The following is a 26666-nucleotide window of genomic DNA, read 5'->3' as shown; positions in this document are numbered from 1 at the left end:
TCAGGAAGTCCAAAAGCACCTTACAGCTGATGAAGTATTTTTTGAAGTGCAATCACTGTTATGTGGAAAATTAGGCAGCTAATTTGTGTACAAGTTCCTATGAATGACAATGAGCAGATAATCTGGTTTTAGTTAAGGGTATTTTAGTTAATGTATTGGCAAATACATTAGGAACTGCCCCTCCTCTCTCGTTCAAAATAGTGCCATGGGATCATTTATGTCCGCCTGAGAGGGCAGGTAAGGCCTCGGTTTAACGTCTCATCAGAGAGATGGTATTCAAAACATTGCAAAGCTCACTTAGTACTGCATTAAGTGTTAGGATAGACTGTGCGCTTAAGTCTCTGGACTAGGACTTGAGCCCCAAGACTTTAACTTCTGACTCCGAGCGAGTGCTACCAACTGAACTACAGCTGACACTGTAGGAGCTGCTTACATGATTGAAATCATCTTTGTACTTGAAAGGCAAATGTGAAACATTTATTGGAAACACAGTTGATAATGAAGTAAACATCTTTAATTATTCGTGTCACACTGAATACATTCTGAAATTTTTTAGAATCATTATTGATGAGGAATTGAGATGAATGTTTTACATCACTTTGATGGTAACTGGACAAAGAGAAATTAAAATGCAATGAAACACACTATGGCTTCACAATATTCCTTGTTTTATAACTTACGATTACACAGGCAAAATGTAATCGTTTCCCATGATTCTGTGGTGCCAATTTATTCATATATTTTATTCACCGGTAATTTTCCCCTGATAACAGTTTCTTTAATGAACGATTGATAATTTTCTTTAATGAACATTTCAATATCTGAGAGAAAATGTTACATTCTGTACAAACATTGATATTTTGACGACTGGTAGAAAAATAGGTTCTAAACGCTCCCAGGCGCATGTTTTAATACTGTTATCACTGTTTACTGCTTTGGCACCTTTCTGAATACCTTACAAAATTCAAATACAACGTCAATGCTTTTTCTGACACAATACAATAAAGCATAGTTTTGTTCCATTTTAAACTAAAAAGTCAGCCAAAGCATTAGAGAAAGGGAATCAACTATTAGTAAAATGGTGAGGTGCTAAATACTGAAAAAACCTCAAGTTTAGATGCTAATCTACATATAGATATTGGTATATAGCAGCTGTATGTTTGAAGCTGTTTTTAAAAAAAAACTTTTATTCTCCCTGGTAACTTTGCCTGCAAGATGTAGCTTGCCTTACGTTTGGACATAGAAATGTTTTGAATGATATCTGGTTATGTAGGTGTCATTTTGTGGCACTGTAGTTAACCTAAACCTTGGTGGAGATTCATAGTTGGCACGTGGCAGCCCAAATAATGTGTTTAAATTTAGTAAACATGAACTCCATCAGTAAATACAGGTGATGCAGATGGATACTTTCTAACTATGTATACCTAAAGTAGTTGCACGCACCTTACACGAACACTTTAATAGTCCTCTAATAACTGAGTATCCTGTATGGCAAAAGTATGAAGTACAATGTAAACATGAAGGCCAAATTATACCTGAGAAATATAAAAATATTAAAGGGCTATATAGCTTTCTTACCTTGCTTTAAAAGTTCTCTTAACTTAAAATACATCCTTAATGTATGTATGTATTATATATATATTTATATATATATATATATATATATATAGATAGATATATTTGTGTACAAGCTGATCAGGCTTGCAATCTAATTAGACTCTAGCTATCATTGAAATCTTGTATGTGGTTATTGGAATCATATCTTTAAGAATAATCACATTCTTTAATCTATTCCTATATTTAGTTGTTAATTTCAAATCAGCATTCCCATTGTTGCTGTTAAAGTGTGTTGGAGGTCTACTTGTCATTGTCCGTTTCTGCTCAGAATGCTCCGTAGGTGTCTCCGCGTGTAGGCACTGCGAATGCCGGATAACCTTCATATGTAGCATATGTAGCTAGGTCCTGGCCAAGGGCAACGGCTTGTTTCAGTTGTGTAGCTGCCGCACCTGCTAATGTGTATCCTGTAGCATAACATGGGAATGGGAGGTCAGTGGATGAAGCCAAGTAGGAGACAGGCATAGACAGAGGTCTGCCTGAAAGAAGATGCAAAGCAATCATTACCCTGGGTGCTCAGTTACAAGTTGGAGATTGTAAATGAAATATTAGGTGCGTTGAAGGTTTTTTTCAATTAATGTTAGTTTTTGCCCTAGTGACATGCTTTCTTTTTAATAACTGTCACACTATGCATCATTATCAAATAACACCTGACTTTGCAGTATTTCTGTTACAATTGTTGATTTCAGTTCTGTGGCTAGGAACACAAAATGGGGGAGCTTTCTGAGTACATGCAGGCAGCAGTGAACCTTGCCCTTCTCCGCCGCGCACATGTCAGAAAGGCATGGACCATGACTCCCTGACATGAGGCCGTGACAAACACAGTTTCCCCACTGCCAGCAAGTACGCAAAAACATGATCCAAAAACAGGATTTGTATTTCAGTGCTCTTATCAAGTTGGCTCATTACAAAATGCTCTAAATTAGAGATCCAAATGGCAAAAATCCTTACTCCTCACCAGAAAAATGTTTGTCTCATCCTTGTGAGACAGATTGACAGCAGTCACCCAGGGTAAGTGCTCGTCACACCTTTTGCAAATTTGTTTTCATTATTCACTAAAGCCAGCTCTATTTCTTTCAACATCAAATTCAATCATTAGGCGCGTGTGCTTCTGACTGTTAATTGTTGATTGCAAAAGTTTACTTCTAGGCCCAGGAGACGATTTCTGAACATTTGTTCAGATTTCAGATTTTTCTTTCAGATTTGTTTGGGTGCTCTTCATGGAGTCTCTTGAACACAGGCCTAATGCTGACTGTATCATACCTTACAGCAGGTCATACTCTCAAAATAGGCAGCCAATATATATTCCCATTTAATAATAACTTACAAGTCAGGTTTACTATGATGGTTGCCAGGCTTATTTTTCAATTGGGTAAAATGTGGCTTATAATGACAAGTGAGAAGAATTTGAAAATGTGAATACTAAAGCAAAATACAGTAAATGCCTGAGAATTGACATTTAAGCCGAAAATGCTGGAAATAGGTCAGGCAGCAGACGTGAACAGAGAACGAGTTAATGATGACCTTTCGTTGACCTGAAAGGTTAACTCTGATTCTCTCTCCACAGATGCTGCCCGACCGGCTGAGTATTTCCAACATTTTCTTCTTTGAAAATATGAACCGTACCACTTTATTTTTCTCTCCCAATTACTTTTTTCTGGTATTTTAGACCGCTTGGGGGCTAAACGTCATAAATTGTTATCAGCATGAGACAGCAGGGGATTAACCTAGTCCCAGATCACTGCCAATGTTGTTCCAACTGTCTCAGGGCTCCAGGGAGAGTTAAACAACCTCGGGCAGAAACTCTGCCAATATTCATGATTAGATTGGAGAGGCAGCAGAAAGAAAAAAAGGGTTGAAGGGAGCTGGGAAGGGGATGATTAAATGCGATGAGAACTATTTCCTTGTGGGGAGGGTAAACACCAGAGATTGGTTGCGCCGAATGACTTGTTTCCATTTGTAAGTTTGGTGTATCTCTACTTATCTCACCTCCCTCTAAGTTCAGCTGTGCTATGACCACCCTCTTCGCAATGCAAATTCATGAAGCCAACCCAGGCTGCCAAGCAGAATTCATTTTTCTTTTCAGAATTTGATGTGGTCCCAATATTTCACCTTGAAGCTTAATGCACACTGTATTAAAGGGGTCTCTCAGCCTCTCTGTTATATGGGGTCCAGGAGGAACCAAAGGTGCACACAGTCAAATTCATGACTAGTTGCAATGGATTATGAAGCACTATGCTTGGCCTGGTTCAGGCTGGGTAATATATGTCCACTTATAAAAAGTGGCAGCATAGTTGCATTTTCACCTTCATTCCTTACACTGCTCCTCCATCACAGTGAGTAGCTGCTGATCCTTGTAACTGGAACTACAGCAGCAAAGATTGATTTCCTAAGCTTTGCTGACATTTTCCTGTGGCTCTCAGGTTAGCTGTAAGGAAGAGTCTGTTCCCTGCAGAGGTTACCTGATAAGTAAACTCCCAGGTTCCTCAGCTGCCCAGGCTCTATAATATATTAACCTGTGAGTAATGATGCTTTGAATAAGGTCTGGACCATCCAGTGAGATCCTAATGAGGTCGTTATTTCACTTTAAAGTTTTTAATTCAAACAAGGTTTTCCCAATTTTAGGGCTGGGTAAAATTATTCCTAATAATGACTAGAACCATTTTATTATAACAGAGTTACTGATGAATCATTTACAGGACCATTTTGCTGTTATAAGGATAGTATGTTTTGTGCTCATAAAGACAAAGGGTTTCGATCCTAGGAAATGGAGCCATTTTGTCTCGAGTTCCAATACAGCACAGCCAGATAAAGAGCAATTCTCCAGGTTCTTCCCACTGTGCCTCAACTGCAAAGGATATATACTGTCCGAAGTACATAAGAAATAGGAGTAGTAGTAGGCCATTCTACCCCGTGAGTCTGCCCTGTAGCAGTTCATGAAGGTGGGCTTACCACCACCACCTCAAGGGTAATTAGGGATGGACAATAAATGCTGGCCTAACCAGCGATGTCCACATCCCGTGAAAGATTTTTTAAAAAGCGAGGTTCGGCAAGGAGAAGAGAAAAGCAGAATGTTATTTAAATGGAGACCGCTATAGTGCAGAGGGATCTGGGTGTCCTTTACTTGAATCGCAAGAAGTTAGCATGCAGGTACAACAAGTAATCAGGAAGGCAAATGACTTGTTGCCCTTTATTGCAAGGGGGATGGAGTATAAAACTAGGGAAGTCTTGCTACAACTGTACAGTGAATTTGTGAGACCACACCTAGATCACTGCGTATGGTCAACTTACTTACTTGCATTGGAGGCAGTTCAGAGAAGGTTCACTAGGCTGATTCCTGGGATGAGGATTGTATCTTATGAGGAAAGGTTGAGCAGGTTGGGGTTTTTCTCATTGGAGTTTTGAAGAATGAGAGGTGATCTTATTGAAACTTATCTGAGGGGGCTTGACAGGGTGAAGGCTGAGAGGATGTTTCCCCTCGTGGGGGATCTAGAACTAAGGGACACAGCTGCAATATAAGGGATCTCCCTTCTAAGACTGAGATGAGGAGGAATTTTCTTTGGAATTCTCTTCCCCAGTGATCAGTGGAGGCTGAGTCATTGAATGTATTCAAGGCTGAGTTATACAGATTTTTAGTCTAAAAAGGAGTTGAGAGTTATGGTGGGCAGGCAGGAAAATAGAGTTAAAGCTACAAATAGGTCAGCCATGATCTTATTGAATGTCGAAGCAGACTCATGGGGTAGAATGGCCTACTACTCCTATTTCTTATGTACTTCGGACAGTATATATCCTTTGCAGTTGAGGCGCTGTGGGAAGAACATGGAGAATTGCTCTTTATCTGGCTGTGCTGTATTGGAACTCGAGACAAAATGGCTCCATTTCCTAGGATCGAAACCCTTCGTCTTTGTGAGCACAAAACATACTATCCTTATAACAGCAAAATGATTTTGTAAATGATGGATCAGTAACTCTATTATAATAAAATGGTTCTAGTCACAATATTCCAAGTTACAGTAGATGGTGTCAGTATGGACCTTCACATACCTGTGAAAGCTGCAGCTGCAGGTGGCTCTGTACCTTCAGCATGAAGACCTAGGATTTGAAGTACATGCTCTGCAGCATAACTTTTCGCTTCTTCCACCGCCGTGCAGAGTTTGGGTGGTGTGAATGGTTGGCTGCAAGAAAACAAACATTCTGCTAATTTCTCAGTTTGACCATCCAATACAACCCTTTACAGCAGGCAAATGCATCGTTTACAATTAGGTAAGTACACAGGGTTATGTTTTTACTAATATAGAGTAATTACATTACATAGAATGTACAGCACAGAAACAGGGGCATTAAACTTTGCTCTCAAGGTGATTTTTCTTGGGAGTAAACTACCCCTTGTTCTTGCTTCTGGCTTTCCTGTCTGACAGGCCTGCTTAAATGGAAAATAGGAAACTGTAATGAGGTCCTGCCTTTAAATTTGGCAGGACCTCCACACCCCTAGGCCTCACCAGGTCTTCGCCACAAGCCTCTCCCTCCTGACAACTGCTTCTCCAAAAAATATCAAGGCCTTTATTTCTCTAATTCCTTCTCATGGCCAGCAGCAGAATGAAGCTTGAACCAAGAAAAGCCCCACTGGGGTTTTTCTCCTCCATACTCCTAGTATGGCTCTCTTAATCATGGCCTCCTCCCTCATTCCCACTATGATTTCTTTACTCATTTCATAAACCTCATAATTGAAACATATCTCTCAATAGTTCTACAGCATTCGTTCACCTTTCTCAATTTTATTGATCCAGTTCCTTTATAAGCGCATTCATTGAATTTAGGGGCGGTGTATGCTACAATTGTATACCTAGTGTATACCACTATGGATTGTCACTGGACTGGTATTCTAGAGACCCCAGAGTAATGCTCTGGGGGCCCAGGTTCGAATCCCACCAGGGCAGATGGTGAAATTTGAATTCAATAAAGTCTGATGATGACCTTGAGACCATTGCCGATTGTTGTAAAAAAACCCACTAAGGTTCACTAATGTCCTTTAGGGAAGGAAATCTGCTGTCCTTACCTGGTCTGGCCTACATATGACTCCAGACCCACAGCAATGTGATTGGCTTTTAAAATGCCCTCTGAACAAGAGTAATTAGGGATGGGCAAAATGCTGACCTAGGCAGTGGCGCCCACATCCCATGAACAGTAAAAAAAAAATTGACCCAAAGTTATCCTATCTTTTTCAAGCATATTCACTATCCTTTGGGAAAACTAAATGTATTCTATTCACCAAACAATTATACTGAGTAATTTAAGAAATGTTAATGAAGTGTCCTGCCCCTCCACGATGGAACACCCATTGTGAAAGAGGTGATGGGCATATATGTGGTGGGTTGGGGATACATTCCCCATTTTTAATGCTTTAGTCTTACACCCCCACTCCTGCCAGTCAAATAGAGGCCTTAATCTTCATAATCTAAAGATGCTGGTTCAGAGGGAAATGCGTTAGAAGCAGATCAGAGAAGATTCACTCGATTCATACCTGGGATAGTGGGGGGTTATCTTATAAGGAAAGGTTGGACAGGCTGGGCCTGTGTCCATTGGAGTTTAGAAGATTGAGAGGTGACCTTATTGAAACACATAAGATCCTGAGGGGGACTTGTTAGGATGATACTGAAAGGATGTTTCCCCTTGTGGGCGAGACTAGAATTAGGGGATGCAATTTAAAAATGAGGGCCCTCCCATTTAAGACAGTAATGAGAAAAAATTTTTTCTCTCAGGGTCATAAATCTTTGGAACTCTCTTCCCCAGAGAGTGGTGGAGGCAGAGTCATTGAATATTTTTAAGGCAGAGGTAGATAGATTCTTGACTAACAAGGGAATCAAAGGTTATCAGGGGTAGGCGGAATGTGGAGTTGAGGCCACAGTCAGATCAGCCATGATCTTATTGAATGGTGGAGTAGGAAAAAGGCCCACTCCCGCTCCTAATTCATTTGTTCATATCTACTGAAGTTTAGAAAACAGTAAATGATATGGATAAGGTTAACTTAGATTATTGCTTTGGAGTCCATCCAAAACGCAGGATCAAGGGATAATTTTATAAAAATTAGCAAAAAGTAAATTCTGAATAACTATTAAAACAAAAATTATTTTTTGAAAGTGTTATCATCTGCCAAAGAGGCAAACCAATAGATTAAAATACAATTAGATGCTATAATTAGAGCAGTAATGAGTTAAAGGATGGACTTTGATGGCCAAATGGTAGGTAAGACCCGATTCCGGGATTCCTGCCCCCATTCCCAGCACTGGCAATTTTTGCCGGCGTGGGATAAGCATGCAGGTAGTGAGCCCGTACTCTCGGCCTGGCTGGTTCCACTGCAGGCGTAGGCATCTCAGAGGAGTCGTAAAGCATTGCCTGGATTCGAGAACCTTTTGAAAGGTATGTTTAAAAGGTCTCATGCATGCCTGCTCCATATCACCCATGCTCCTTCCATAAAAACGTCAATCAAAGCCATCATCGTATCAATAACAGAAGCTTTACCTCATTTTACACAACTTCATCTTGACCAAATAAACACATGACATTGAAAGAAACAATTTAAAGAAAGGATAATTTATGATAACCTCAAAAATGTCAATCAATCAAAGCAAACACTCCACTTCAGCCTGTGAAAACAGATCCTCTGATGAGCTAATACATGAGTGAGTCTTGGAGCTCAGCCAAGCATTCATAATAAGGAGGGAAAAAAAAAAACAATGTCTCATCATCTGTTTCTGTTGATACAGTTCACGGGTGGCCTTGTTATGAATGTTTGCCTGGACTCCAAGACTCACTAATAGATTAGCTCAGCAGACGGTCTGGTCTCACAGGCTGAAGTAGAGTGTTTGCTTTGATTGATTGATTGATATCTTGTGAGGTTATAATAAATTTTTTTTTTTCAATTTCTATATTTGGACAAGATCAAGAGATGTGAAATGAGTTAAGCTTCTGTCACTTATATTATAGTGGCTTTGTTTGATTGACACTTTTATAGGGTTGGAAGAACAGTAGTTTTTTCAAAGCAGATTTTTGAATGGGTGTTTTTTAAAGTGCATTTCAAGACTTACTATTGTTATTATATGTTTCACTGGTTCTGTAGTGCATACTACGTGAGTGGGCATGAAAGATGCGGAGGGGGCCATGAAAGGGACGTGGAGATGGCACGGCGGCATGGAAGTGATGTGGAGGGCATAGGGGGAATAGCAGGGGTCTGGGGGCATGGCAGTGGCATGAAGACCATGAAGGTGGCTTGGGGGAGTGGGTGAGTGGTAGAGTATGTGAAGGGTGAGGACCTGGGCCATCTAACCAACCTGCCTCAGCACTTGGCCATCTCCGTAGTTGCATCCGAACCACTTGAGTTGGCAGAGCCGACTCAATCCCACCCCTGCCTCCCCAGGGTAAAAATAGTGCGTGCATAGTCTATGTATATAGAGATGGGTCTGCTGAGTCAGGAAATGACCCAAATCAAGCTTCCCACCTTGATGGTGCAAATCGGGTTGCTTGTTTTTATTTTTGAAAGGTGAGGCTTATGGGCAAAACCTATTTATAAACCATTGTCTCCCCTACTGGGCTGTTGTTATAACTCTTAGCACATTAAGGGATCAGTGATGGAGGACAGAATGTTTACTTGGTTGTCTGACTGAATATTGCAGGGGATAATTTCCAAATATTTGAAAGCCATTGGCCTTCAGAATGACTAATCGGTCATCAACATGTTAAGACCTTAAGACGTAGGAGTAGAAGTAGGCCATTCGGCCCATTGAGTCTGCTCTGCCGTTCAATGAGATCATGGCTGAGCTAATAATCCACACTTTCCTGCCTTTTCCCCATAACCCTTACTGATTAAAAATCTGTCTATCTCAGCCTTGAATATACTTAACGACCCAGCCTCTATAGCCCTCTGTGGTAAAGAATTCCACAGATTGACTGCCCTCTGAGAGAAGAAATTCCTCCTCATTTCAGTTTTAAATGGGCGCCCCCTTACTTTGAGATTATGCCCTCTGGTCCTAGACTCTCCCACAGGGGGAAACAACCTCTCAGCATCTACCCTGTCAAGCCCCCTAAGAATCTTATATGTTTCATTAAGATCCCCTCTCATTCTTCTAAACTCCAATGAATACAGGCCCAACCTACTTAACCTCTCCTCATAAGAAAATCCCTCCATACCCAGGATCAACCTAATGAACCTTCTCTGGACTGCCTCCAATGCCAGTATATCTTTCACAGTATTCTAAGTGTGGTCTAACTAGCGCCTTGTATAGTTTTAGCAACACTTCCCTATTTTTATACTTATATATTTTTATGTTGCCAATAAAATACTTTTTTGTTTGCCCACATATACTTATAGTTCAAAATGTGCTTGTGTTTGACATGAGAGGGCAATGGTTGCCAAGGCTTTCAATATATTCCATTGTGTTCTTTGGGCTTCATTATCCAGGTTCCACTGGGTTCACTATCAGTCTATTATTGAATTAGTACTTGGGCTCTTTTACACCTCTTGCTTTTCCTACTTTGTAGGGTTTCTTCCCAAGTGTACAATAGAACATACAAATTTCAGCCTGCTCCGCCATTCAATAAGATCATAGCTGACCTGACTATACCTCCCGTCTACCCCCGGTTTATCAAGAATCTAGCTACCTCTACCTTGAAAACATCAAAGACTCAGCTTCCACTGCTTTTTGAGGGAGGGAGTTCCAAAGACTCACTACCGTCTGAATTTCTTCTCATCTCTGTCTTAAATGGGCAAGCCCTTATTGTTAAACAGTGACCTGTAGTTCTAGATTCTCCCACAAGAGGAAGCATCCTCTCCACATCCACCCGGTCAAGACCCCTCAGGATCTCATATGTTTCAATCAAGTCGCTTCTTACTCTTCTAAACTTCAGTAGATACAAGCCTATTCTGTCCATCCTTTCCTCATAAGACAACCTGCCCAATCCTGGTATTAGTCTAGTAAGCCTTCTCTGAACTGCTTCTAATGCATTAACATCCTTCCTTAAATAAGACCAATACAGTACACAGTACTCCAGATGTGGTCTCACCAGTGTCCTATGCAAGTGAAGCATAACCTCCCTACTTTTATATTCAATTCCCCTCGCAATAAGAGACATTTTGTTAGCTTTCTAATTATTTGCTGTACCCGCATACTAGCATTTTGTGATTCATGCACCAGGACACCCAGGTCCCTTTGAATCTTGGAGCTCTGCAATTTCTCACCATTTAGATAATATGCTTTTTTAATTTTCCTGCCAAAATGGACAATTGCACATTTTCCCACATTATGCTCCATTTGCCAGATCTTTGCCTACTCACTTAACCTATCTAAGTCCCCTTGTAGCCTTATGTCCTCTTCACAACTTACTTTCCTGCTTATCTTTGCACCATCAGCAACTTTAGCAACCATTCATTCAATCCCTTCATCTAAGTCATTTATATGATTTTTAAAGAGTTGAGGGCTCAGCACTGATCCCTGTGGTATACCACTCGTTGCATCTTGCAACCAGAAAAAGACCTATTTATGACTACCCTCTGTTTCCCATTAGCTATCCAATCTTCTATCCATGCCAATATGTTACCCCTATACCATGAGCTTTTATTTTCCATAATAACCTTTGATGTGACACCTTATCAAATGCCTTCTGGAAATCTAAGTACAGTACATCCACCGGTTCCCCTTTATCCACAGCACATGTGATTCCTTCAAAGAACTCCAATAAATTGGTTAAACATGACTTCTTAGAGACCTGCCTTCCCCTCCCCAACACAGTTCAGGAGAAGAGTCTGATTTTTCTGGCATAGCCATTTTCAAGTAACAGGAAGGGCTGGACTATTTCCACTGGAACCTCTTTAACACAGTATTTAGGACACCTTTTCGGTAGTTGAAAAGTAAGTTCTTATCTTTCATCTGCCTCTTTCTGAAGGTGATACAGAGGCTTCTCTAATGCATGTCCATCCTTCTCCCTCATCCATCTTGCAGGGATGTCTCTACTTTGTCAAGTTGTTGCACTTGTCACAAATTCTGTGGAATTCACAATGCTATTGGCATTTACTAACTTTACCTGAGGGAGAATGTGCTCTGCTAAAGTGGATGTTGGAAATAGATCAAATGTTGGCCCCCTGTACTGTCATTGTCATTACACTGTACAAGAAATAAATCATTAGCTAGGTTTTTTTTTAAAATACAGTGCCAAATCTCATACAGGGTCTGGCAGCCTTCAGTTATCAGAGTTATATCTATTGTTGACCTTGTTCTTGATCTGGGTCTTTTATTTATGAATAAGTCCAATTGTAAAATCTCAAACTGAAGAACTCTGAGGACAAGTGATTGTTGTTTATTGAAGACTTCTATTTGAGACCATTTTCCTCCCTGTGATTATTTCTTTCATCTCTTACAGTCATTACATTCTGTGTAGAGTTCAGACTACAACCTTAACCTATATTTGGTCTTCTCTTGGCCTTGCTTGTACCTTTTCCACCTTTACTGTGTCAAAATATCAACATATGGTAGGAAATAGCATCAATAAATACCTTTTTGCGGCTATAATCAAAAGAATCATCACATAAGCTCTGTGTATGGCAATATCTATAGCTGGAACATGTACTTAATACCGATTACATATAAGGGTGCATTTGTGGTACCGGCTAGAAACTTTCTGTAGAGAGCAAAACTCAATTAGCATATTCAAGTTATATTGCTGATTGTGCGTTGCACTGAGCTCTCTGTGATGTGTATGTGCTTGCGTATCCACGTGTCTATTTGCCTTAGGTGATGACAGCAGAAAAGGAGCATCTGCTAATCAGTTAATTTGAGATCAGTGCATTAAATCAAGTGCTCCTTGAAAGTGCCTGTTGATTGTGAATTGAATGAAATGATACAGGAAAATTCAAAGAAGCTTATTAAGTAATGCTTGAAGATTGCTTCAAAAAAGATGAAAAGACAAAGTAAATCTTCCTTCTGCATCACCATCTCTTCCATCTTAACTGTCTCTTTGAAGATGGCTAAGATTTACTTTGCACTCAAAGCTCTTATATGAAGATAACAGTAGTAAAGCCAATAAAAATGTTGAGAGATGAGACACCAGAGGGTTTAATCGTGTTTGTTCTGTAAAGTGTTTTGTACAAGCCATAATTAGCTTTTGAATTGTTGAAACCGATCTTTCTTGAATACCAAGACAAAGGAATTCTTGTTAGCATCTCTATCAGACACAGCTGTCCTGTCATGCCCAGATGTAAAAAAAATGAAATACATTCTCCATTGTTCAAGTAGATCTCAAGTCTAGCCTGCCAAACAGCTACCTCGTCACTCTTAAAATTCCATGGGTAGGCGATGGTCATGGAACCCTCTTCCATCCCAACCAACTGTACGCTCCTCACAACTACCAGCCATGGGTGGGGGGTGTGTGGGCCCATAAATTTGAAAAGTCCTCAGAAGGTGCAGTGGACCTCCTAGGAACTTTATAAATATGGTCTAACACCAAGTTGGAGTTACATTGCATGTAGTGTGAAGCTGTGTGAAAGTTTGTACTTGAGGCCTACCAGCGGTGGTGTCAGCCATAGTTCAGGGGTTAGCTTTCTCACCTGAGTCAAAAACTTGTGAGTTTAAGTCCCGCTCCAGAGAATTGAGTACATAATCTAGGCTGTTATTCCAGTGCAGGTACTGATGGATGCTGTACAGAATCTCACAGTGCAGAAGAGGCCCTTCAGCCCATCGAGTCTGCACCGACACGTGAGAAACACCTGACCTACCTACCTAATCCCATTTACCAGTACTTGGCCCATAGCCTTGAATGTTATGACATGCCAAGTGCTCATCCAGGTACTTTTTAAAGGATATGAGGCAACCCGCCTCTGCCATCCTCCCAGGCAGTGCATTCCAGATCGTCACCACCCTCTGGGTAAAAAAGTTTTTCCTCACATCCTCCCTAAACCTCCTGCCCCTCACCTTGAACTTGTGCCCCCTCGTGACTGACCCTTCAACTAAGGGGAACAGCTACTCCCTATCCACCCTGTCCATGCCCCTCATAATCTTGTACACCTCGATCAGGTCGCCCCTCAGTCTTCTCTGCTCCAACGAAAATAACCCAAGCCTATCCAACCTCTCTTCATAACTTAAATGTTTCATCCCAGGCAACATCCTGGTGAATCTCCTCTGCACCTCCTACAGTGCAACACATCCTTCTTATAATGTGGCGACTAGAACTGCACAAAGTACTCCAGCTGTGGCCTCACCAAGGTTCTATACAACTCCATCATGACCTCCCTACTTTTGTAATCTATGCCTCGGTTGATAAAGGCAAGTGTCCCATATGCCTTTTTCACCACCCGACTAACATGCCCCTCCGCCTTCAGAGATCTATGGACACGCACGTCAAGGTCCCTTTGTTCCTCAGAACTTCCCAGTGTCATGCCGTTCATTGAATACTTCCTTGTCAGACTACTCCTTCCAAAATGTTTCACCTCACACTTTTCAGGGTTAAATTCCATCTGCCACTTATCTGCCCATTTGACCATCCCGTCTATATCTTCCTGTAGCCCAATACAATCAACCTCACTGTTAACCACCCGGCCAATCTTTGTGTCATCTGCAAATTTACCAAAAATTACGCCACTGGACACTGACTTCCAGTCAATAAAGCATCCTTCTGTCATCACCCTCTGTCTCCTACAACTAAGCCAATATTGAATCCACCTTTTCAAATTACCCTGTATCCCATGTGCATTTGCCTTCTTCATAAGCCTCCCATGTGGGGCCTTGTCAAAGGCTTTGCTGAAATCCATATAAACTACATCAACTGCATTACCCTCATCTACCTCCTCAAAAAATTCAGTTAAATTTGTTAGGCATGACCTCCCTCTGACAAAGCCATGCTGACTCTCCCTGATCAAATCTTGCCTCTCCAAGTGGAGATAGATTCTCTCCTTCAGAATTTTCTCCAATGACATGAGACTCACTGGTCTGTAGTTCCCTGGATTATCTCTACAACCCTTCTTAAATAGCGGGACTGCATTAGCTGTTCTCCAGTCCTCTGGCACCTCCCCCATGACCAGAGAGGAATTAAAAAATTGGATCAGAGCCCCTGCGACCTCCTCCCTTGCCTCCCTCAGCAGTCTGGGACACAAATCATCCAGACCTGCATGATTTTAAGCCTGCCAACACCTCCAATACCTTGTCACTCCCTTTATCAATTTGCTCAAGAACCCCGCAGTCTCTTTCCCTGAGTTCCATACCTTCATCCTCATTCTCTTGGGTGAAGATGGATGCGAAGTATTCATTCGACACTCTACCGATGTCCTCTGGCTCCACCCATAGATTGCCCCCTTGGTCCCTACTCTTTCCCTGGTTAACCTCTTCCCATTGTTATACTTATAGAATATCTTGGGATTTTCTCTACTTTTACCAGCCAGAGCTTTCTCATATCTTCTTTGCTCTCATAATTGCTTTCTTAAGCTCCACTCTGCACTTTCTATACTCCACTAGTGCCTCCGCTGATTTGCTTCCCTTGTACATGTTAAAAGCCTCTCTTTTCCTTCTCATTGTATCCTGAATATCTCTGGTCATCCATGGTTCTCTGGGCTTGTTACTCCTTCCTATCACCCTAGAGGGAACATGTTGAGCCTGTACCCTCCCCATTTCCTTTCTGAACGCCCCTCACTGCTCTTCTGTAGATTTCCCCACAAGTAACTGTTCCCAGTCTACCTTGGCCAGATCCTGCCTTATTTTACTAAAATCCACCCTCCCCCAATCCAAAACATTTTTTTGCAACTTGTCTATTTTTTTGTCCATAACAAGCTTAAAAATTGTACCATGTTGTGGTCGCTATCACTAAAATGCTCCCCCACCACCACCACCTCAGCCACCTACCCAGCTCCATTCCCCAGAATTAGGTCTAGCACTGCGCTGTCCCTTGTTGGACCCTCTACATATTGACTTAAAAAGTTCCCCTGTACACATTTCAAGAAATCCACTCCATCCAAGCCTTAACGCTATGTCTATCCCAATTAATGTTGTGAAAGTTGAAATTACCTAATATAATTACCCTATTGTTATTGTTTTTACACACCTCCACAAATTGTGCACATACTTGCTCCTCAACTTCCCACTGACTATCTGGGGGCCTATAATAAATACCTAACAATGTGGCTGCCCCTTTTTTATTCCTAAACTCTACCCACAAAGCTTCATTCGATGCCCCCTCCAAGATATCATCTCTCCTTACAGGAGTAACTGACTCCTTAACTAATAATGCAATGCCTCCTCCTCTTTTACCCCCTCCCCTGAAGATTCTATATCCCAGAATGTTGAGCTGCCAATCCTGCCCTTCCCTCAACCATGTCTCTGTGTAGGCTATTATATCACAATTCCGTGTGTCAATCCTCACCCTTAACTCATCAGTTTTACCTATAATACTCCTGGCATTAAAGTAGAGGCCATCCAGCCTTGCCTTACTCCATTGAAACTTAATGCAGCTGTACTCCCTGACTTGATTGTTTTACTGTATTATGATGTGTCCCTATTCTGCTAACATTCTGTGTCCCCTCCCTCTGCCGAATTAGTTTAAACTCCTCCCAACAACACTGGCAAACCCGCCCGCAAGGATGCCGCTTTGGTTCAGATGTAGACCGTCCCGCTTGTACAGGTCCCACCTTCCCCAGAAACAGTCCCAGTAATCCAGGAATCTAAAACCCTCCCTCTCGCACCAACTCTTAAGCCACGTACTCAGCTGCGCTATTCTCCTATTTCTGTGCTCGCTAGTACGTGGCACTGGGAGTAATCCAGAGATTACAACCAGAGAGGTCCTGCTTTTTAGTCTACTGCCTAACTCCCTGAATTCTTGATGCAAGACCTCATCCCTCTTTCTACCTATGTCATTGGTACCAACATGTACCATGACGTCTGCCTTATCACCCACCCCCTGCAGGATGCCCTGCAGCTGTTCAGTGACATCCCGGACCCTGGCACCAGGGAGGCAACACACCATCCTGGAGTCACGTTGACGGCCACAATAGCGCCTATCTGTTCCCCATAGTATAATTAGAGGTGAGGTCCTTTAGTTGAGATCTAAAACCGTGACCCTTACGTAAAAGATTCATTTGCACTATTTGAGGATGAACAGGTGAGTTTTTCTGGTGTCCTGGTCACTATTTCTCCCTTGACTTGCGTCACTAAAAACAGATTTTCTTATTATTATCACCTTGCTCTTGTACAGTCTTACTGCGCACAAATTGGCTGCTGCATTTGCCACATTACAATAAAGACGACATTTCAAAGCCATCCACATATTCAGTTCGCCCTTATAGTTTTGCTGTTAATGTCAGTAGTCTCAATACATGATCTATTACAGAAACATAAGCTATAAAAATGCAATGCAAAACTAAATTTTACAACATACATGTTTGTGTATTGATTGGCAAGAGCAGGAATTGTGATCTTGTATACGAAGAGCTGTCTTTGGTCAGGTCCGATGGCAGAGTGAAGCTGGTAAACTGGTTGTCCCCAGCTATTTTTTTGGCATATATCTTCTAAGATCTGTATGAAAACATAATTATATTTTGTCCCCTTGTGAGTGTCATTGAACAATTTTAACTTGCGCAAAGTTTGGAAACCTTTTGGAGGAATACATAAAAGCTCCTACCTGAGATGGGTGCTTCATTCCTTGTGGTTTTAGAGTCACTGGGTTGGTTGGAGTGAGCTCCATTCCAGGCAAGAGATCGTAAAGTTTCTCCTCTTGCCTTTTGTCTGCTTTCACGTGGTAACCTGCATAACCACGCCCAATACCCGTATAAGCCAAATAACCTCGTCCTCCTAGCCCTCTAACTCCTGCAGCCCCTACAGGTACATTCATGTAAATTTCTAGGAATGCAAGAAGGCATCAAACTGAATCACCAGAAATCACCTTGATTCTCGTTTTTAAATGAAGAGGCTGAACCTCGATCACCAAGCTAGTTGAAAGATGGCGTTCATGCACTGAATAATGGCACATACATCTCCTTGTACTTTGGCAATTCATATGGTGGTAGGCAAATAAAGAGGGAATGACATTGGTAAAATATTTCTCTTGACTGTAGCCCATGGAGAGAGCTACCATGATGATTTTTTTGGTCAGTTCCTTTAAACGTTGCAGATTAGCGAACAAAAGTTGGGGAGGCTGTGTGGAGATCCTCGGGCAAGTTTTCGCACTCCAGGAGGAGCTTTTAATCAGCATGTCAACTCTGTGCGAAAATGTTGCCGATTCATGTTGAATGAGCTCATCTTTCAAAATATGACTTATGTTTGAGGTTAAGCATTATTTAAAACATGCACAGATTAAAATTGATTCGGTTCTGTTATTTCCATATTGAATGCAAAATATCTCATAGCAAAACATTGCAATTCCAAATACGAGGTGTTTTGATTGAATTTGCAATTCCTTCATGGAAATCTGATTTTAATTTTGAATTTGTGAATAAGGAAATCAAAGTACCTGTGATTATTGATTGAAAACCATCCCCATCCCAAGTTTGGCATGCCTGGAACACATAACCACAAAACTCTCCCTCTATGACTATAGTCATTCGTCAAATTTAAGCTGGTTCCTTAATAAGACACCACACACATTCTAACAGGATTACTAGATACAAAACAAGAAAAAATACTTTTCTTTAGCTCAAGCCAATGTTGTTTATGCAAAAGGAAAATTGTCCCACTGTCTGAATTGTAGGTGGCACACAGACATTTCAAACCATATCAATGTAAGTCAGGATCACGTTCAAATGCTTTCAATTTTAAAATAAAATTGGTAAATTCACACATCAAAAGGTAAGAAACTCTAAAAATTAAAATCTTGCAGTTTTTCTGCAACAACTGAACTGTTTTCAGGTACTTCCCTCATTTACTTTCTTTTTGCACCATTGATTTTGTTCAAATGCAAATCTGTAACTCTTCCTTTCCATTGTTGATTACACAAATAGAAATATGACTAAATAAATGATAGCCTCTGGCACAAATAACTTAGAGAACTGCTTCCTAATCGAATGTAAAATTGAAAAAAATATTGCATTTCAAATGTTTCTTTTCTTTGAGTGGCATGGTTGAACACTGCACTGAAACACCGATGAACTATTATTCAGAAAATATAGTCCTACAGTTGCCCACACAATGGGCAGGATTTTAATTCCCGAGTCCTGATTATGCTGTTGGGATGAAATGCTGGTCAGAGACCCTCAAATGCTGGCGGTGGGACCCCAAGGGAGATTTTGGAGGAGGTAGATAATTAAGCGGCCATCTCCAGGACCCCTGCCCAATGAAGGACGGCAGGTAGACCCCTGAGGCTGGAAGGCCAATAGGAGGGCCTCCAACACTGGAGGATCGACAGCCCCACAGTCAGATGGGCACTGCCAATGTAGGTTGGAGAATGAGGGGGATGGAGGAAGGGGGGTGAGCGGGGGGGTCTCAAGATGAAGAAATTTCTAAGTTTCAAAATAAAAAGTGGCCACAGCTGCCGGAACGTCTTTGTGCAGGAGGAACCTGGGAATCCTGCAGTCGCAGCTGTGGCCCTCTAGTCCTTGGGTGGCAGTTGTGAAGTTAAATTTAATGAGAGATCTCATCATTCTCTTGATGGGGACCTCAGCTTACACTAGCTATGGTCTCAAGGCACCTTCATCATATAAAAATACCAGCAAATTTGTACTTTCCATTCTTCACCCTTTTCCAGTCCCATCTGTGTATCATACATACACACTGAGCATTTTGATGACAGAATTCCTTCCAGGCCTTTCAACAGCTGTGGATCAACTGCCAAAAAGCTTTAGTATTATAGGGGAGTGATTTTAAGATATTAATTTAGTCCATGATGTTGCCATTTGATGTGTTAAATTTTCCTGAACATCTATTGCAATTTGATTGATCCACTTTTTTTTTAAAGAGCTAGAGCTCTCCAAATAATAGAACTGTAAATGTTGGTGCGGTCCTTATGCTTTGCTTTATTCTTAATCAATAGGAAATAGCAACAACATCTCAGGATTATAACACTAATGTTACATCCTAATCATAATTCTTGAACTCTTGTCACCAATCATCGATCCCATTTTATTTTCTGATTTTAAGAAAATAAATTTCTGCAGTTTATTTTCAAAGCTGTTCGTGACTTATCAAGGCACCAGCTTCTAATATTTAGAATCAATACTGTTGTAGTACTTGTGATTCCCACTGTTATTGTAGGATAGATGCAGAAAGATGGAATTACCTCTCACAGAGGGAGCCCGTATCATCCCCCTTGCACTGAGATGCCCCTTATTTGGGAAACGCAGATTGGGAATAGCAGCGTAGGCCTGGGGTGCATAAAAAACAGGAGCGCCAAGGTAGGCAGCTGCAGGATCGTATACCTGTCCTAAGGTGTAGGTATATTCTCCTTGCAGCAACGCCCCTCGGCCACCCGTGCCTCGGGTGTAACGCACGTAACTGTCTTTATCCACAGGCTTGGCCAGCGTGACCTCAATTGGAGAGCCATCCAACACCTTCAGGAATGCACAGAAAATATGTTATCATCAATATCTTCCAATGCAGAACTCAGTTTGCCTTGGTTATTAGAAATTCCAGGAATACCTTTCCATTCATCCTGTTCATGGCATTAATCGCATCCTCTCGGGTAACAAAGTGAACAAATGCATAATCTCGGATTTTCTTGACTCTTTCAACTGTGCCTGAAAGTAACACATTCGAGCCAAGTTCATGTACGTTGAGACAGCCATCTTATCTAAAAGTATTTGAAGTCCTAATAATTATTAAATTCCCCAATCTTTTCAGTCAATTTTGACCAGACTGCACTGATATCCAGGTGGAATCTCCAGGCCTCCATACACAATAGAAATCATGAACCTGTTACATTGTGCAACATCTCATAACTCCATATCATACTATATTTGAATGTACAATCACACCAATTCAAAGCATCACATTTTTCAAATCATGACCAAATGAACTTCTTTGATGGAATTAATTTGCTCTGTCAACTATTAATATGAACGTCTGTAAAGAATGAAAAGAAATAGACCATCTGCTCCAGTCTGCCCTGCTCAGTCATGTTGTGACTAGGGAACACGACCCCCACCCCTGCCCAACAAGGCCGCTCACCCAACACCAGCCACACGATCTCTTGGGAGAGAAAAAGAATCCAGATTACTGAACCCCTGGCTCAAGTCAGGGAACAAAGAATTCTGGGACATGACAAATCTAAAAAGGCTCGTGGAATATTGGCCTTTATCTCAGGAAGACTAGAATTCAAAGGGTAGAAGTTATGTCACAGCTGTGCAGAGCACTGATTAGATCTTATCTGAAGTACCACATTCAGTTCTGATTGCAACACCTCAGGAGGGATACATTTTCCCGTGTGGCTGCACTGCAGAATGATACTGGGGCTAACAGCGTTGAACTATGAGGATGGGTTACATAGACTAGGTTGTATCTCCTTGAATTTTCTTTTCTTCATTCTTAGGTTGTGTGGGGCTGGTGAACAGAATGTGGTGATGAGGTGCCTTCTTGAGCTGCAGCAAACAGTGCTCTGAGGGAGGAAGTTCATAGATTTTAACTCAGTCATATTAAAGGATCGGCGATGTAGTTCCAAAGCCGGATGTTGTGTGACTTGGAGGGGATTTTACAGGTGGTGGTGTTCTCATGCATTTGCTGCCCTTGTCCTGCTAGGTGGTAGAGGTCACGGGTTTGGAAGGTATTGTCAAAGGAGCCCTGGCAAGTTGCTGCAGCGCATTGTAGATGGTACATAGTGAATATAAAAAATTAAGGGATGATCTCATTGGGGCATTTAAGATGATCAAAGCAGTTGGTAGGATAGATAGAGATAATTTGCTCTAATGAGTGAGTCCAGAACAAGGGAGCATGATCTTAAATTTAGAGCTAGACTGTTCAGAGTGATGTCAGAAAGCACATCTTCATAAAAATTGTAGCGCAAGTCTGGAACTCTCCCACCAAAAAGCTGTTGAGGATACGGCAATTGGAAATATCAAGATTGAGATTGATAGATTTTGGTTAGGCTCAGTATTATGGATTATGGAACCAAGGCACGTAGATAGAGTTTTGATGTAGATTGGCCATGGTCTAATTGAATGGCAGAACAAGCATGAAGGGCTGAATGGCCTACTCCTGGATCTATGTTCCTCCAATCAATATATTTCAATGATTATAAAATATTTTAAGGTTAGTGCTACATTTTCACAGTGAGTAGAGGTTGCTCCACTAATAATATACAATTCATTCAGATTTTAGAATATCTGAAAAGTTCTAGAGTTTTGGAATCAGATTAAAACCCTTCCAATTCACTTGAATTCAGATCGTGTTGTTCTTACCTGGTTTGATGCTATTAAATTCCTTTTCAATCGCTTCTTCGCTGGTTGGTAGCATAAGATTACGTACATATAAAATTTTGACTGATGACATTGTTTCTTCATCAACTTCAACCTCCGGTTCAGCCCAATCCACTGCTATTGGATGTCCCCATAATTGAATCCTTCCTGAATTGGAAAGAGAGCATGAGTCAATTGCTAATTTCTCCATTAAATGTTAAAACAGGCACCAGGACTGAGAGGTCTACCAGTGGTATGAGCCAGTTACAAGTTTGTGTTGTATGATTCAGTATTTGAAAATGGTTGGCTTTGGTTACTATAGACATACCCAATACCCCTTCTAAGTTGCACAGCAACCTGGAATTCATATTACATAGGATTACAGAGGATATATGGCATAGAAATAGGCCATTCAGCCAAACCATTCAATGCGGGTGTTTATGCTCCACTCAAGCCTCCTCCCATCTTTCCTCATTTAAATCTATCATGTGCTTACCTAGCCTTCTCTTAAATGCATCTATACCATTTGCTTCAACCACTCCCTGAGGAAGCAAGTTCCACATTCTCACCACTCCCTGGGTGAAGAAATTTCTTCTGAATTTCCCATTAGATTTCTTGGCGACTATCTTATATTGATGGTCTCTAGTTACACCCTTCCCCACAAAAGGAAATATTCTCTCTGTATCCACTTGATCAAAAACGGTGATGATTGTAAAGATTACCCCAAGATGTGTTCTCCAAAAGGATGTGGGACAAGGAGTATGAATTCTGAATCCAGTTACCTATATTGCACAATATTTACAGCTCAGAAACAGGCCATTCTGCCCAACTAAGCCAAGCTAGTGTTTACGCTCCATACCAACATTCTCCCACACTACTTCATCTAACTCGATCAGAATATCCTTTTATTACTTTTTACATTACGCACTTTTCTAGCTCTCCCTCAAAATGCATCAATGCTATTCACCTCAATCACTCCCTGTGGTAGTGAGTTCCACATTCTCACCACTCTCTCTGTAAAGATGTTTCTCCTGAATTTCCTATTGAATTTATTAGTGACTAGTTTATATTTCTGAACCCTAGTTTGGATTCCTCCATAAATGGAAACACCTTCTCTGTGTCCAACCAATTGAATTCCTTCATTTAGCTGGAGTTGGCACCAGGTCAAGGGGATCTCCAGGCAACCAGCAGCAATGATGTCACCAAGCAGATGCCGTACATGTCTAGTACAAGTCGTCCCCTTTAAGTTACCGCGTGTGCAAAGCCATGCAAACTAATTTAAAGGACCCACACGCTTATATGAAAAGGCCCCAGGCAGCAAAGAAAATTAAAGGGATTGTTGGACATACCAGTGGCTGCTCACCTTGGAGACCTGTTGTGGAAATGTGTGCACTCTAGTACAAGATTTACACCAATTTGCAGAGCTATCAGGCATGAGTGACACTCTTCAAAGCATCAGCACAGATATGATGGGTCAAATGGCCTTCTATGCTTTAGGATTGCATGATTTTCCAGTTTTCAAGAACCAGTGACAGGGTCACCGCGGGATGCCCAAACCAGTGTCCTTTCCAAGAAATATGAGCCCCCCCCTGTCAGGATAACCTTATTCCAATAATTCCTGTCCCTCACAAAGAAGAGACATCTCCCTGGATCTTGTAGGCATTTAACTCAGGGTGTGTTTACACAATAGCATTTGTCTTGCTGTGATGCAGTTTCTGATTTGTAACCAAACTGTACAGTAAGTCTGGAATCAGTGTAATTGAAGTATGGAATTTTAAATCCAGGAGATTTCCAAGTTTAAATGTTTAGTTATGAGGTTGCTGCCGACTGCAGACTCTAAGCATTTACAATTCAACTGCTGGGAGAAAAAATCTGCACATGCTTGTTACCATGTATTCACCAAACTCATTCCCATGCATGAGAAATAAGTTTATCCAGGCAGTATAAACAGGAGACTGTCTTGCAGGAAGTCTCACTACAGCTTTGGGATTGCGATAGTGTAAAGACTTATTAAAATAACCTAACCTTGTATAGGTCACTGGTGAGCTACATATGGAATATTCTGTATTGTTGCTCTGCTTTCTAAAGGACGTTGGTGCATTGGAGATAGGTCAAACAAGAGTAACATTGGTAACTGAGGGACTTGAGGAGAGGTTCACAGAGCACAACTTGTATTAATTCAAAAAAAGATTGAATGAGTTATATGGTCGGGCCTTTAACATACTGAGAGACAGGGGTGAATTAAATATTAACAGATGATTTCCTTTATAAAGACACAACTAGGGGACAATGGTTTAAAATGAATTAACTTAAAAAGAAAAAAATTCACAAACCTACATTTTCCAGTGTAAAACCGCTTAATTTTGTATTGTGATATTCTGTGTCCCAGATTGCAGTGAAACTGCCCTCCCCGCCCAATAAGCTGCAGTGCAAACCCATTTGGCATCTCCCATTCACAGTTAGATGAAGCCCAAAGCTGGCATTGGCTCAGGCCTCAGTCTGGCTCAGGTTGGCATAATTATTGCTTAGCTAGTTTTACACCCATTCTCAGCATTTGAGTGAGGTTATGGGATGAACTTTAGAATCGAGCAGAGTAAGAAGCTGCTCTAGTGAAAACATTTCCCACCTACTAGCGGCAGCTTGATGACATGCTGAATTTTAGTGCCACCGCTCCACTCTGCACCTGGAACAGGCAGGAACAACATACAGATTGGCTGTTAACTGGGGAAGATTGGGTGGCTTTTGACCACTTACTAGAATCATGTAAATTGCAGGGTAGGGCTTTGGAAGGATTTTGCAAAGAGGAGGGAAGGCCGTGCTTTCCTTGTGGCGCCCAGAGCAGCATTATAGGGCAATCAGTTGTGGGAGCCTTGGTTGGAGAGCTTCCCCCTCCCTACCCTATACGTGAAGCAGATTGTAGGGTTCCATTGCCAATCTGGCTATGATCAGCTAGCTGTTAAGTGCTCAGATGTTCATATTCTGGCCAGAATTTTCCTGTTGGCGATTTGGGGGCGGGGCCCGCTCGCCAACGGGAAAATGATGCGGGATGACGTCGGGAGGAACCCCCAACTTCATCCCGGTCCCTTTAAATTTTTAGGAAGGCGGGCGGACAGCAAAATCAGCTGTCCGTCCGCCGACCTGTCAATGGCCAATTGAGGCCATTGACAGGGTCATTAAGATAATTAAAGGACCTGCCCGTCCAACCTTAAGGCTGGTGGGCAGGCCAGGAGTCCCAGTGGGATCTGATAAAACATGAAACCTCATCCACTGGCGGGATGAGGTTTCATGTTCTTTTTTAAAAACCTTAATAAAGTTTATGTGAGATTTAGTAACATGTCCCATCTCATGTGGCATTGTCCATGAGGGGAACATGTTAATCTTTTTTTATTTTTCTATTTTTCATGATTTTTAAGTTGTAACTAATCTCCCTGAGACGGCACTTAGTCTCAAGGAGCAGTGCGCACTTTGACAGATGGGGATTCCCTCCCCCACCCTGCACAGGAAGGGCATTGCGCTTCCTGTCGGGCAGGCCACTGGGTGGGCCTTAATTGGCCCACCCACTCAAAATGACAGCGGGCCCTGTTTCAGCGGCGGGGTTTGGCTGTCCGTCTGCCGCCGAGCCGGTGGGGCCCGCCCGCCAAGGGCAAAATTCTGCCCTTTATCTTTGAAGTCTTTAAGGTAACACTGCATGCCTGCAAATCCCACAATATGGTTTCTGAGTACAAACATTTTGACTTTTAACATTATGAATTTTTAAAATGTCTCCACAATCACTATACGATTAGTATTGAGTCAAATAAAATTAAAATCTGTATACTTGGCAATTACTTTGCCTCAGTGAGATTATCACACTGTATATGTACATTAACATTAATAGCAGAATTAATGAGATAGTGAGATAGATCTCAGCTTATTTGTCAGTTGCTCTTTGCAAAATCATGCCACAAACCTGGTAACAATTTACGCCTTGCCATAGCTGCGGCCCGATGACTATCATATTCCACAAAGGCAAAGCCCCGATTTTTGGTCTTGTCTGCTGCGCTAGGGTACACAATGACATCAACGACTCCTTCTGTAACCTTCTTCATTTCAGCCAAAATTTCATCCCTTCGCTTTGTTTTAGGAATCCCACCGACAAACAGCCGGCAATTGTCTACACTTGCACACACACCCAAGAGTCGGCCATTTCTGCAGGGAAAGCACAGACCCGGATTACTGATCACCAAATAAGTATTCTTCATAGAATCTTACATCACGGAAGGATGGCATTTTGCCCATCGTGCTTCTGCTGGCTCAGAAGAGTTATCCAAGTAGATCCATTCCCTTGCTCTTTCGTCATAGTCTTATATTCTTTCCTCTTCAAATATATATCCAATTTCTTTTTGAAAGTTACTATTCCATGTGTGTCCACCATCCTTTCAGGCCGTGCACACCAAATCATGATAGCAAAGAAAATTCTCCTTGTCTGTCGTTTGATTCTTTTATCGACTATCTTAAATCTGTGTTTCTGATAACCAACCCACCCAGTGGTGGAAACAGTTTCTTAGTACAGTAGGCCTATCTATTTTTTTTATTTTTCTCTACAGCTTAGTTCACAGCGTGCCTCTATGTACCATTTATTCTTTCATTTTCTTTTATGTGGAGGGGAAAAACCATAGAAATATTGCAAAGCAAAAACCAGTGCTCCAGGCACTCGCAATGAACT

General features: G+C 41.5%; 1 protein-coding gene across 6 annotated transcripts in view; it reads right to left on the bottom strand.

The window, feature by feature from the left end:
* Positions 1 to 1736: 1736 nt before the first annotated feature.
* a1cf (apobec1 complementation factor) overlaps positions 1737 to 26666 on the bottom strand; it is a 43264-nt gene continuing 18334 nt past the window's right edge. For 2 of the 6 annotated variants that reach the window (XM_078565917.1, XM_078565923.1), the window contains 8 exons: positions 25911 to 26149; positions 21965 to 22129; positions 20211 to 20308; positions 19852 to 20122; positions 17263 to 17480; positions 17020 to 17156; positions 5659 to 5789; positions 1737 to 2093 (listed from right to left, as the gene is read on the bottom strand). In XM_078565917.1, coding sequence (XP_078422043.1) covers positions 1882 to 2093; positions 5659 to 5789; positions 17020 to 17156; positions 17263 to 17480; positions 19852 to 20122; positions 20211 to 20308; positions 21965 to 22129; positions 25911 to 26149 — 1471 coding nt within the window. In that variant the 3' untranslated portion in view covers positions 1737 to 1881. The remainder of the gene's footprint in view (positions 2094 to 5658; positions 5790 to 17019; positions 17157 to 17262; positions 17481 to 19851; positions 20123 to 20210; positions 20309 to 21964; positions 22130 to 25910; positions 26150 to 26666) is intronic. The other 4 variants (XM_078565919.1, XM_078565918.1, XM_078565920.1 and 1 more) reach the window with 4 other exon arrangements.

The sequence above is a fragment of the Cetorhinus maximus genome, chromosome 20 (assembly GCF_964194155.1).
Source record: "Cetorhinus maximus chromosome 20, sCetMax3.hap1.1, whole genome shotgun sequence".
In the NCBI taxonomy this organism is placed as follows: domain Eukaryota; kingdom Metazoa; phylum Chordata; class Chondrichthyes; order Lamniformes; family Cetorhinidae; genus Cetorhinus; species Cetorhinus maximus.
The sequence above is the reverse complement of the archived record's forward strand: the minus strand, read 5'-3'. Positions and strand labels throughout refer to the sequence as shown.